This window comes from Bidens hawaiensis, unplaced genomic scaffold (genome assembly GCF_021521415.1).
Source record: "Bidens hawaiensis isolate Kalapana, Puna unplaced genomic scaffold, B.hawaiensis_p1.1 tig00015187_1, whole genome shotgun sequence".
Lineage (NCBI taxonomy): Eukaryota > Viridiplantae > Streptophyta > Magnoliopsida > Asterales > Asteraceae > Bidens > Bidens hawaiensis.
Window position 1 is genome coordinate 110,510 of NW_027492345.1, and position 11,448 is coordinate 121,957.

Genomic DNA, 11,448 nt, shown 5'->3' on the forward strand with positions numbered 1-11,448 from the left:
TGACTTTTTTCTTAGAACATGTATACAAAAATAAATAAATAAAATTAATTATATACAAATTAAAAGATTAAACAATCAAATAAAAAATAAACAAAACTAAAGAGCACAAATCCTTTGTACTTTGCAGACTTTCTTTCACTTGAAAAAAATACAATTACTTACTTTTTATATATTGTATTGGGCTTTGATATTTGCTTTTAGAAGGCCCAATACATCAATTAAGTTATCTTTCTCCAGAAAACTGCCGCTGCTCAAGAAATTGCTCTGAGCCTCAGACAGTCCGACGAGCAAAAAATATAAGTACCCTTCGGGCCTCCACTGCTTCCGCTGGGACGGACGGTGGCCATTGTCTTCAACTTAGTGCTAGAACATAAAAAAATGCCTTAAAATCCGTTCACTGTAGTCTTAGCACGTCCACACAAGCTGCATCCGCCAGGTCAAGGATGCTAGTATAAGGTCGACCAAGTTAAGGTGGTGGTTGCGAAAAATTGTGTTTTTGTGACGTTCGACATGAACAATTAACATAATCATGCAAGATAGGTCGCACTAAAGTACAAAAAGCTTAAGTTTATTAGCAGAAATCTAACAATCATATCTTTTTGCTGATCTTATAAAATTACACCACCAAAATGCAACAATTCATTATCTATTATGATGTTATCCTAAGCTCACTTCGTTTACCAAAGATCCCAGGAGCATATGTTGAAGAGATGAGATCAACAAGCAACGGTAACTGCAATGTCACAAAAGAAGCAATTGGTAGACATGTTAATGCAGCAATTGGGAACATCATCCATGACTTTTGTTGCTCAAACATAATATATAATGTCACACTGAAGGCTATCAGCATGCTTGTCACCGAGATGAATAACATCATAAGTCCAAAAATCAACATGTTCAGTAACTTGTAAAGAAAGTCCTCTTCTGCATAACGTGCTGTGAGAATGGATAGAAACAAAAGCAAGGAGGTGGTGGATGTGAACAGTGAGATCTCATCCGAGACAACAAATATTATGAAGTCAATTCTAGTTTCATAAATTGCTTTCCCAGTGTCCTGATTGTTTCCCCCGGGTACAGTAATAGCTGCTGCAAAAGCTATTGTGATAATAAGTGCTGCTGTGATTGTGTACGAATCAGCTGTCTTCTTCATCCATTCTTCACCTTTTTGTCTTAAATCATGGTGTTCCCTTCTAAACACCATAATTGGGGTTTCTTGACTATTGTTAATAGCTACTTGATCCTTTGGTCGTATAAGTTTTCTCACTTCCTGTAAGCCAATTGTTAAAAGAAAGTACGTTCAAACTTTGTATATATTTTTCATATGTAATAGACCCATATATTATACGGGTTGGATAATAAAAACGATATGATTCACAAATATGTAAGTGTTTCTTATAAAAACGATATAATCCTTTATCAGTTACTATAGACATTTGTAAGCTAAATAAATGGCACGTGTTACAAATTATTTTAATTTATTAGGATGGAGATTTGAATGTAGAGCATACATAAGATATTCACCTGAAACCATTGTAACTCCCTTTGCATTTGTAGTGCAAAACCAGTAACAACACTGAGTTTGTCTACAGGTGCCAATTGTCCAGCCAAATGCAAAAGATTATTATTATGCCTGTCCTTGGTTAGAGTAAGCAAATACTTGTCTTGAGTCACCTCATGTACCAAAACGTTGTAAACATTTTCACAACGGTGCATTATTGAAAGTTGACTAAGTCTGTAACCGAACAAGTCGACGTTCCAAATTGAGTGTGGAAACGTTTTCATGATCTGCCGTATTACCTCATGCGAATTATTTTTCACTGCGGTAATAAATCCCATATGATAATGTTCACGATGACCAGACTCCAATTTACTAACTTCTTCGCATATAAACTTGAGAATCGTAAGAGCATAATTGTGTTTCACTTTGTCATCGTGGAGGCGTTTGATATGTACGTGGTACTGCGAACAATTTAAGTACCCATCAATTATTGGAAGTAACATGATTTATTGCTTATTGTAGATCAAAATATTACCAAAATAGTATATAGTTGTCTTTCATACAGTTATTGTATTTGATGCAACTATTGTATTTAGTTTTTAATCCTTAATTATATGGGGTTTTATAAAAACAGAAAACTTTGAGAAAAAATTAAGTATTAACCAACAGAAAACTTTCCTTACCGCGTAGTAGTGCAGCTTCCCAGAATTTAGCATCCTCTTGATGACTACAAAAGAAGTTCACCCAATATCAGGATATATAACTTCACAAAAGTTATATGTTAATAAATCATCAACGGTATAAGCAATTACGGGTGTTCACAGTTTGGCTTAAAAACGTGAAACCACCCAAACCGGTTGTCGATTTGATTTCGCCGTCAGTTTCTTTTATTTACTTTCGGTTAGTCGGTTTCAAAAGTTTCAAACCGTATTAAACGGTTTGTTTTACGGTTTATGCTGAAAACCAGACCCCACCGATAGTAACATAATTAAATACACACACAAACACTATACTATAACATAACATAAATAACAATGGTAAACTAAGATACTTGATTTTAACAGTTTTACAAATATTAATGCATAAATTACATATGTTAAAATAGACCAACTTGTCTTTTAAACACAATTCAATCACTCATGTGATTTTTCAGTTCTATAAAATATTTATACTTTTTAACCCTAAACTTTAAGTTTTGTTAAATTAAAGAATACTTACAAGTTTGTCCACAAATTTTTAAATATATATTATTTATAATTTCAAATTTAACCCCCTCCCCCCCTCCCCTCTTTAAAAAAAGAAAAAAAACCACCACCATATTTAAATGGCTAGAACATTTTCATACTTTTTTTGTAAAACAATTGCACCATAAACACAAACAATTAAAATAATATGGTATTACTATAGTTTTTTCAATTAAAAAAAATATTAATACGCCGCGTAGGAGTGTTGACAGCCAATTTTGACTGTTTTTAAGTTAAACATGTGAGACCAACAGTTAGTAATGATTTTTTGTCATCAAAACCAAAATTGTATCGTTGAAAAATGAAACCGAACTGTTATGAACAGTCTGATTCCGGTTTGGATTCTTGGTTTGAGCTTTGATAATAAATTTTGTTTAAATTAATTATTAATCTAACCATACCATCAATTTTAACTAATAACAAAACACGATATTTAATAGGATTGTAACAGGAGGAATGATAATATTAGCCACATAAATGGTAAACCTTAATGAAAGACATAGGTAGCGAAATAATAACAAAAACAAAGATTAAAATAAAATTAGAATTGGATTAATTTATACTTATAATAGCCAATTTCACTTATATTGAAAAAGAATTTGTCCAATTGTATTTTAGGTATATCTAATACGAGGTTAGGGACCTGTATATCATACAGACGGAAATTATAGAAACTTACAAATATAAATAGATGCTTGTATATTTGAGCAACTTTGAATTTTTACGTAGTATAAGCGGATGATTTTGCATAAATCTTATGTTTATAATGAAATTTGAGTGACAAAATGGAAGTCATGAAAATTATAATAATAGTGTTAAATCAATCAATGTACCATTCGGTAGTATATATTGATTTTCAAGGGGCTTTTTTTTTTGAACGAGAAAGATGGTGGAAATATTTTTTGTGTTTTTACAATTTTGGTTTTTTATTAAAATTTGAGTTATGATTTTTTTATTAATTTTTCATTATTTTTTAGGGTTTTTTTTATTATTATTATTTTTTTTTTTTGCTACAAATTCTTCCCTTCCTTTTTATTTTTGTTCTTTTTAGAATAATCTAACCCATGATATGTAATGTACCAAATTTAAGGTCACGGGCTTAGCTAATTATTCATCTTCAGGTTTACATTGTAGCCATAATTCTATTAAGTAGTTGCCATATTTGTGTTGATTATCCTTTCAATCCCAGAACATAAAGGTAATTTTGCGGTAGCAAAAACTGAGTACTCATTTGAATTGTTTTTTAACCAAATCGGAGCAAACCTTTAGTAGTGGTCATGTTTGGTTCAATTTTAAATTTCAGTAGTTTGGTTTTGATTTTCAACAATTAAAAACTATTACAAATTGTTGGCTTACGGTTTGACCTAAAAACCGGACTGTGAACATATACCAAATTTTTTAATTAAAAGGTTCCAAAATTATGACAAAAAACATATTCCAATTAAGGCAGGGTTCCAAAATGTTCACAGAATTCCCGGTGGCCCGTTTGATTTCAAATCGTGAAACAACTAGATATAAACCAACCAGAAACAACCATGTGCCGATGTCCCATCGGGTCACCTAGAAATTTTGAAATCACCCCCCCCCCCTCCCCCTTGATAACAAAGGCCGGCCTGTGGGTCATCGAAAATAAGTTATGGATTTAGGCCCACATTTAATTAGGGCCCCCAAGTAAAAAAAACATTATATATCGATATATTATAATGGATAAAGTAAATTCAAAGTAATGTATTCACATGGTGGTAGACTTGATTGTTACTAAAGTGTAGGTCATGAGTTCAAAATTTGTAACAAAGAAATTTTAACAATTTTGTAACAAGTAAATGTTCAAAACTTGTAATAAGCAAATTTTAACAATTTTGTAACAAGCAAACTTTAACAATTGTCATAAAAATGTCATAAAATCCTTTTTTAAGTTAAGCCTCGACATTCACTGAGTGGACTCTGTTGACAACTAGATATTTAAAGCTATTTATGTTAAAAGTTATTAGTGAAAAACAAAATATGAATAAATTTTATTATACTAATATAATATTCTTATGCAAAAACAAGACAAAACTTGGCGGAAAACTAACAAACTAGTTGGAAGCAAAGTTTTTCCTAATTGGTGACCAGTTGGATATGCATATGTGGTTGCCCGCTTCAAAACTTAACGTTTAATGATTTGAAACAAGCCTGACTGCCCGGATTTGTATGGACATTCCAGAATCGTACTAAATTTAATTATGTACTAAATTTACTTGTTGCATTAGTTTTTTTATTAATCTTAGCTATCATCTTTTAGTCGTTGTCTATTCCAATTAAGGAATTGGCTACCGACGACGCTAACTTTTATGGTATTTGTTCCCAATGCTTCGCAACTAACAGAATCTTAACGCCGCTACTTATAGGTCACTGGAAAAACAGCTTTTGCCAGAAAAGTCACATTTTTTGCCGGTAAATTCAACCTGAACACCACCACCACCATCTGAGCAGCACCAATCGATTCCGACAATGGTTCTAGGGTTCCAGCGACCTCAATACTTGGTGCTTTTGCTAGAACAGGGTTCCTAAAGGTCCGACTAAGGTTACAAAGATGTTTGGGACAAAAATTTTGAGTTTTCTGGCCGAAAACGTTTTTCCGGCGACTTGCAAGTAGTGGTGTTAGGATTATGTTAGTCGTGCACCATTGAGAGCAAATACGTAAAAAGTTGAGACTATCGGCAGCCAATTCGTTAATTGGGCTAGCAACGACCAAAAGATGATAATTGAAATTAATAAAAACAAAACACCAATTTAATTTACATAATTGAAAATGAATTGATCAAAATGAACATTAGCCGCCTTGGACTTACAAAACACAAGTGAGAACATATTGTCTTTGGAAGAGACCAGGACAATAAAACTTTTTGAATCACATACCAATGTAAATGTAGCTCTTCATGCTGGTTAGAGGATTGGCACAAAAATGTCTCTTGGTTCTCAATATCTGGAATCGCATATGTGACGCCTAAGCCATAATCCTTTGTGGGCACATCTTAAAAATGAAAAATAAATTTAGTTAAAGGTATAGCGTGATTGAAGATTTTGATGACAAAAGTAAAGGAAAAAAAAATTGCCATGACACATCTATAAATCAACATGTAATGAATTTTAAGAAACCGAAGGAATAGACGTACGAGAGTAAACAAATCTTTGGTAGAAGTTGTACCGTTGGCCACTCGGATACGCAACCGACGCAATTGAAATAACCAATAATGAAGACGGAACACCATGTTCCTTTCTTGAAGCTAGTTTAGGGGCTAGTTCAGGGTACTCCTTGAGTAACTCATAATAATAATAATAATAATAAAAGAGTTTATTGGTTTTTATTAATCATAACTATTATATTTTGGTCACTGCTAGTCCTAACTAACAAATTTGCTGATAGCGATCCCATCTTTTATCATATTTGTTCCCAGCGGTCCGCGACTAATAAAATGCTAACGTCATTAATTGCAAATTGTTGGAAAAACGATTTTTAATAAAAGATGATAGTTGGGATTAATAAAAACCAAGACAACTAAATTTTTTTTTCATATAGCTTTATAGTTAAGTGTTGGATTCTGTAATAGGAATAGTAAAGCTCACCCAAAAATCCTGCAATGAGTGTTTGGTAGAGAAGAAGAACACCCCCTCTACCCTCAAAGGGGTTGTGGTATCCTTCCTTTTGGCTGAGGCTTATATGTTGCTTGCTCATTTGCAGCAGATAAAGAAAAGTCTTTCTATGAGAATTATTAACAGCGTTTTGGACGGGCAAGTGTTGCTGATAGTCCTCACAAAATAACAAATGTGGGTTTTTCTCTACCAAGGTCCTTGCTGCGTCGATGTTGTCAAGAATGGCAGCTAAATGCAACGCATTTCGCTGCAGATTACAAACCTGAGTTGGAAGTAAATCTGGATCTATCAGCTCTAGGAGATTCTCAAGAAGCCAAATATTTCCAGGATTACCAATAGCAACATGAAGCGTTCTATAACCGTTAATGTTGATTTTAACAGTCAATGCACGCTTGTCTTCGTCCAAAAATTCTTTAGCTTTCTCCCAGTCTCCCATTTGTATAGCTCTACATAGTGGGATGTAGTGGTCCACTTCTGCTGCAAGATGAAAAGTTTACGACAGTCACGATCTTTGGAACTAAAAAATAATAAAAGAGAGAGCAAGAGATCTCAAAGCACGAACGCTTTATTGGGGCCATACCCTTTTCTATGGCTTCTCTTGTAACACCTCGAAGGTAGATTTTCTCGTCGTATGCTCCCTCTAGCTTATTCCAAACGTGACGTGCCATGTTGAGATCAGCAACAGCTCTCAACACATCTTCACTCAATGAGCCAAAGATCCATCCTTTCACTAGGGTGTCCAACCTTCTCCATTCCCTATACATGGACAGAAAAGCAATGATGTCTATCGTTGCTTTAGAACTATGAGCCTCCCTGGGCTCCTCCAATGTCCCATCGATAAAACCGAGCATATCATGGCTATCCAAGAGGCACAGCATCTGTGCCCGCCATGTTGCATAATTACTCTCGCCAGACAGCTTGATAGACACAAAGTTAGCCACATTCACGTGAGAAGGGTACGGATACTGTTGTGACCCTGAAGATTATAAAAACATGAAACTGAAAAATGGTGGGATCAACTTATTTCAAAAGAAAGAATAGCGGGTTTTGTACCTTCGTTAATGGAGTAGTGGCTGCTTGAGGCCATTATAGTGGAAGGTTAATAAGAGACTGGATGATTGACGATGGAGTGTTTGATGTTTGAGGAGTATTTATGCTCCATGTTGATGCATTAATAATAATATCTTCCTTAATTTACCCAAAATTTTCCTCGTCCAGGCCCCATAGACTGACTAATAATATCTTCCTTAATTTACCAGTAACAATCCTTTGATGTTTTGGTCAGAATTACACTTCACTTCTTTTCTTTGAATACCAATAGAAAACATAAAACGACACATATATAAAAATTATGACCCGAGACTTTCGAAATCGATTGAGGATGAGAAAATCAGTTAAAAGTTTCTATTTCATTTCAAATATATAGTTTACACCACAATATGTAATTTATTGTTTGAGAGCTACCACATGGAAAATATTATTTAGAGAACTGAATTTTTGGTTGGTAAAATGAGCAATGCTTAAGTTTTATATATGCGTAACGTGCCCCCACCGTGTAGCTCAGTTGGTTAAGGGGGCGTAAGACTTGGAACAATAACCTAGAGATTGTGGGTTAGAAACCGATCCTAAGCGCCAATCGCCTTACTGCTGAGTGAGGCTGATTTATCTCTCACGTGAGGGGCCTGGGACGGTTTGGCGTGGGGCGGTTTGTGTGTCCAAAACAACACGTTTTGGAACCATATATATGCGTAACGTGATTGCGCTTCTTTGTTTTCAAGATTAAAATGTAGGACACTACTGATCAATATATTTGAGATGAAAGAAGAATTTCATGAGCTGTGTTTTGTTAGAACTTAGAAGTTCCTTCCAGATAAATTGGAGATATCTAAGGTAAATAGATAAACATCAAAAGTTCAAAACTAACCAAGACAAAATAGGAAATAAGAATGAAATCAATTTTTTGGTAGACTAATCAAAACGACTTAGTTTTGATTGGTTTCGTATGTAAACTTACATTCTGTAAACTCATATTCAGTTTCGTTTTCTATATATTATCATTTTATATATAGTTTACCACTTTTCTTCGTTTAATCATTAACAACTAGTCCATGACTTTTCATTTTATATATGGTCAACAGTTGCTAGTTGCTATTGATTATACTCATACAGGCCACGTTCGGGTTCCTTGCATCATCAAGAAATTGGATTTTGATAATTTAATTGTTTTGCAGTTAGCTAATAATAATCTCACTTTATAAAATAGCTATTACTGGTTCCACCGTTATCTAGGGGTGTGCAAAAAACCGAAAAAACTTACCCGAAACCGAAAAATTCAAACCGAAACAAAAACCGATTGTTTGGTATTATGTTTTTGTAAAATCCGAACCAAATTTCTAGAATTTAATAAATATGTAACTTATATACTTTTAGCCAAATATATAATAGTCTATTAGTTAACAATTAACAAAATTATTTATACCTAAATACAAAATTATTATTTAACATTTTCGGCAAACTTTCTTTCGCCTAAAATTCTCAAGCTCAAATGGCAAAAATAAAAAAAAAAACTACAACCGAACCAAAACCAAAATGAAAACCAAAACCGAGCGGTTTCAAAAATCCAAAAACCAAAGTTTTGGTTTTAGCCCAAACCCGCACCACGCACGCACACCCCTACCTTTCAAACTAATTGTTTTCGTTGGAGCTCTGTTAAAAAAACTTAACTCCGTTAAGTGTTTACCAAATTTCAAAATTATCTTTTAGGGCTTTTGATCAGAATGTGGATACGAGTCGATTGATGTAAAAGTTACCTTAAAATGGTGCTGCAAACGACGAAACGATGCTTCAATTCGGGTGTTTAAACATTCAATTAACAAAATCAATTCGTATGGAACACCGTTTCGAGGTAAGTTTTACATAAACCGATTCTTATGCTCCTTCCGATCAAAAGCCTTACAAAATCAGTTTCAAATACGACAATAAAATTAACGGAGTTAAGTTTTCCTTAAACGGAGGTCCAATGAAAAAAATTAGTATGAAAGATATATAGGATCGGTGACAACAATTTTTTGATATGAGATTATGATTGATCAACTACCAAATGATAGGATTATTAAAATTCAATCGGCCAGTATCCAATTTGCTATGTTCTGTTGAAATAAATATGTGCGCATAAGAGCATTCCCAGCCCGTTCCCTACCCTATATCCATATATATCATATAATTACACTAAACAACACTGTATTTTCTCTCTCATGTTTAATTAAATAATATTCTTTATACCTTTATCATCATATTTTCTCTCTCTTTCACCCACAACTACTTTATGAAAATATTAAAAAAGTATACAGTATCTACAGTAAAACCTCAAATTTAACTTTCTCATATAAATTTTCTCTTTCCTCTACTCACAACCACTCATAACCATACCATATAATTTGCAAATTTACCTCACATAATTTTAGGGAACGGATTGAGAATGCTCTAAACAAGTGGAAATTATTAAGACATATTGCGTTATTTTATAAGAAATATCCACTTGCTATTATGTTAATCCATTGCTTGTTGGCCATGTTGATGTTCTATTAGCAAGAAGAGTTATTGCAATTATGGTTCATGTGATGAAACCCAAAACACAATTTTCAATCTTGTGGTGACATTTTCGTAGATATTAGCCTTGTGATGGTCCTTTTTTTCACTTTTGGTCCACCGTCAAGTAATGACGTTAACCAAAATGGTGCAATTATGTCATTACCCCTGATTGATTATAATAAAAATTTTACACTTTGAAACCCTATTATCTTCTTCTTCTTTTTCAAAACTCAGGAAACAAAAACCTATAATAATAACAATCTGCTATATTTTAATCTAAAAACTAGGCAACAACAACGACGACAACAATAATTACATCTATTGATAGAAACCACAAGAAAAATGAGAAATTGGGAGAAATGCAAGAAGGGTTAAATTAAGCAATAATTAGGGATAAAATTGAATCAATCTGGATGAATAATTGAAGATAATAATAATAAAATAATAATTAATTGTGTGATGAAGAAGGAACGAGTACTGCAGATCTGGATTAGTTGTGGCAGTCAAAAATCAGGTTTGAACCGGTATCGGTGGGTGGTCGCGGTCTGTTACGTTTATCCGGCAAAGGTAAACTCGTCACGTCCTTTTCAGACAACCCGTTTTCCCCATCTCCACCTCTCGCTTTACCAAATAATTCCGATGGTGAGTTTGATTGTTTAGCGAACACCGTCTCTGACGACTATGTTGTGCTCTAAATTATATATAAATAAAATAAGTGTCTCCTACACTTTAAATTAAGTTTGAGCTAGTTTTTATTAAATTCTACTCGTTTCTGGTTCGTATTTAAAGTTAAATGTTTTAAGTGTAAACGAGCTCAAATAATCAAAATTAGACCAAGTCTCTAATTTAGAGGTGCACAAGCCGGTTTAAATCTCAAAACCGGTTGGGTTAAAACCGGTTCGGTTTGGTCAACAAAAGTCAAAACCGGTTTATGATCGGTTTCGGTTCGGGTTAAAACCGGTTTCTTACCATGGTACGATCGGTTTCGGTTCAGGTTTTGATCAGTTTCGGTTCGGGTTTTGACCGGTTTTGGCCGGTTTCGGTTCGGTTTACCGGTTTTGGTCGAGAAAACTACAAACCGGTTCCGAACCTACAGTTTCAATCGGTTTCAAACCGGTTTCTACATAATCGGTTTCAAACCGGTTCGGTTTCGGTTCGGTTTTCCGGTCGGTTCGGTTAACCGGTTTATTTGCCCACCTCTACTCTAATTGACTTAATTTATTTACATTTTATTATTTATTAACTGTATTAATGTTATTAAACTATAGTTTCTTTCTGTAGTTAGAAAGATCAATGACTATAAATTAGATGTGGCTTAATAGTAGAGCACTCACTTTACTAGTGAGAGGTAGGGGGTTCAAACCTTACTATCATCAATTTATATGGGAGATATTAGGGATGACCCTGACTTGTCAGGGTTTGAGTCCCGATCTCACCTGGTTTTACCGGCTCCTCGCTGTCGTGCCCGTTTGGCGGGCG

At 34.0% G+C, this 11,448-nt stretch overlaps 1 protein-coding gene across 1 annotated transcript; it reads right to left on the reverse strand.

The window, feature by feature from the left end:
- Positions 1–616: 616 nt before the first annotated feature.
- Positions 617–7,537, reverse strand: LOC143548472 (uncharacterized). Its single transcript, XM_077039632.1, has 8 exons — positions 7,432–7,537; positions 6,959–7,354; positions 6,352–6,852; positions 5,644–5,758; positions 5,138–5,303; positions 2,542–2,613; positions 1,522–1,959; positions 617–1,267 (listed from the first exon to the last, which is right to left on the reverse strand). The coding sequence occupies exons 1-8, from the start codon at positions 7,463–7,465 to the stop codon at positions 650–652; spliced, it is 2,340 nt and encodes a 779-aa protein (XP_076895747.1). The 5' UTR covers positions 7,466–7,537; the 3' UTR covers positions 617–649.
- Positions 7,538–11,448: the final 3,911 nt, after the last annotated feature.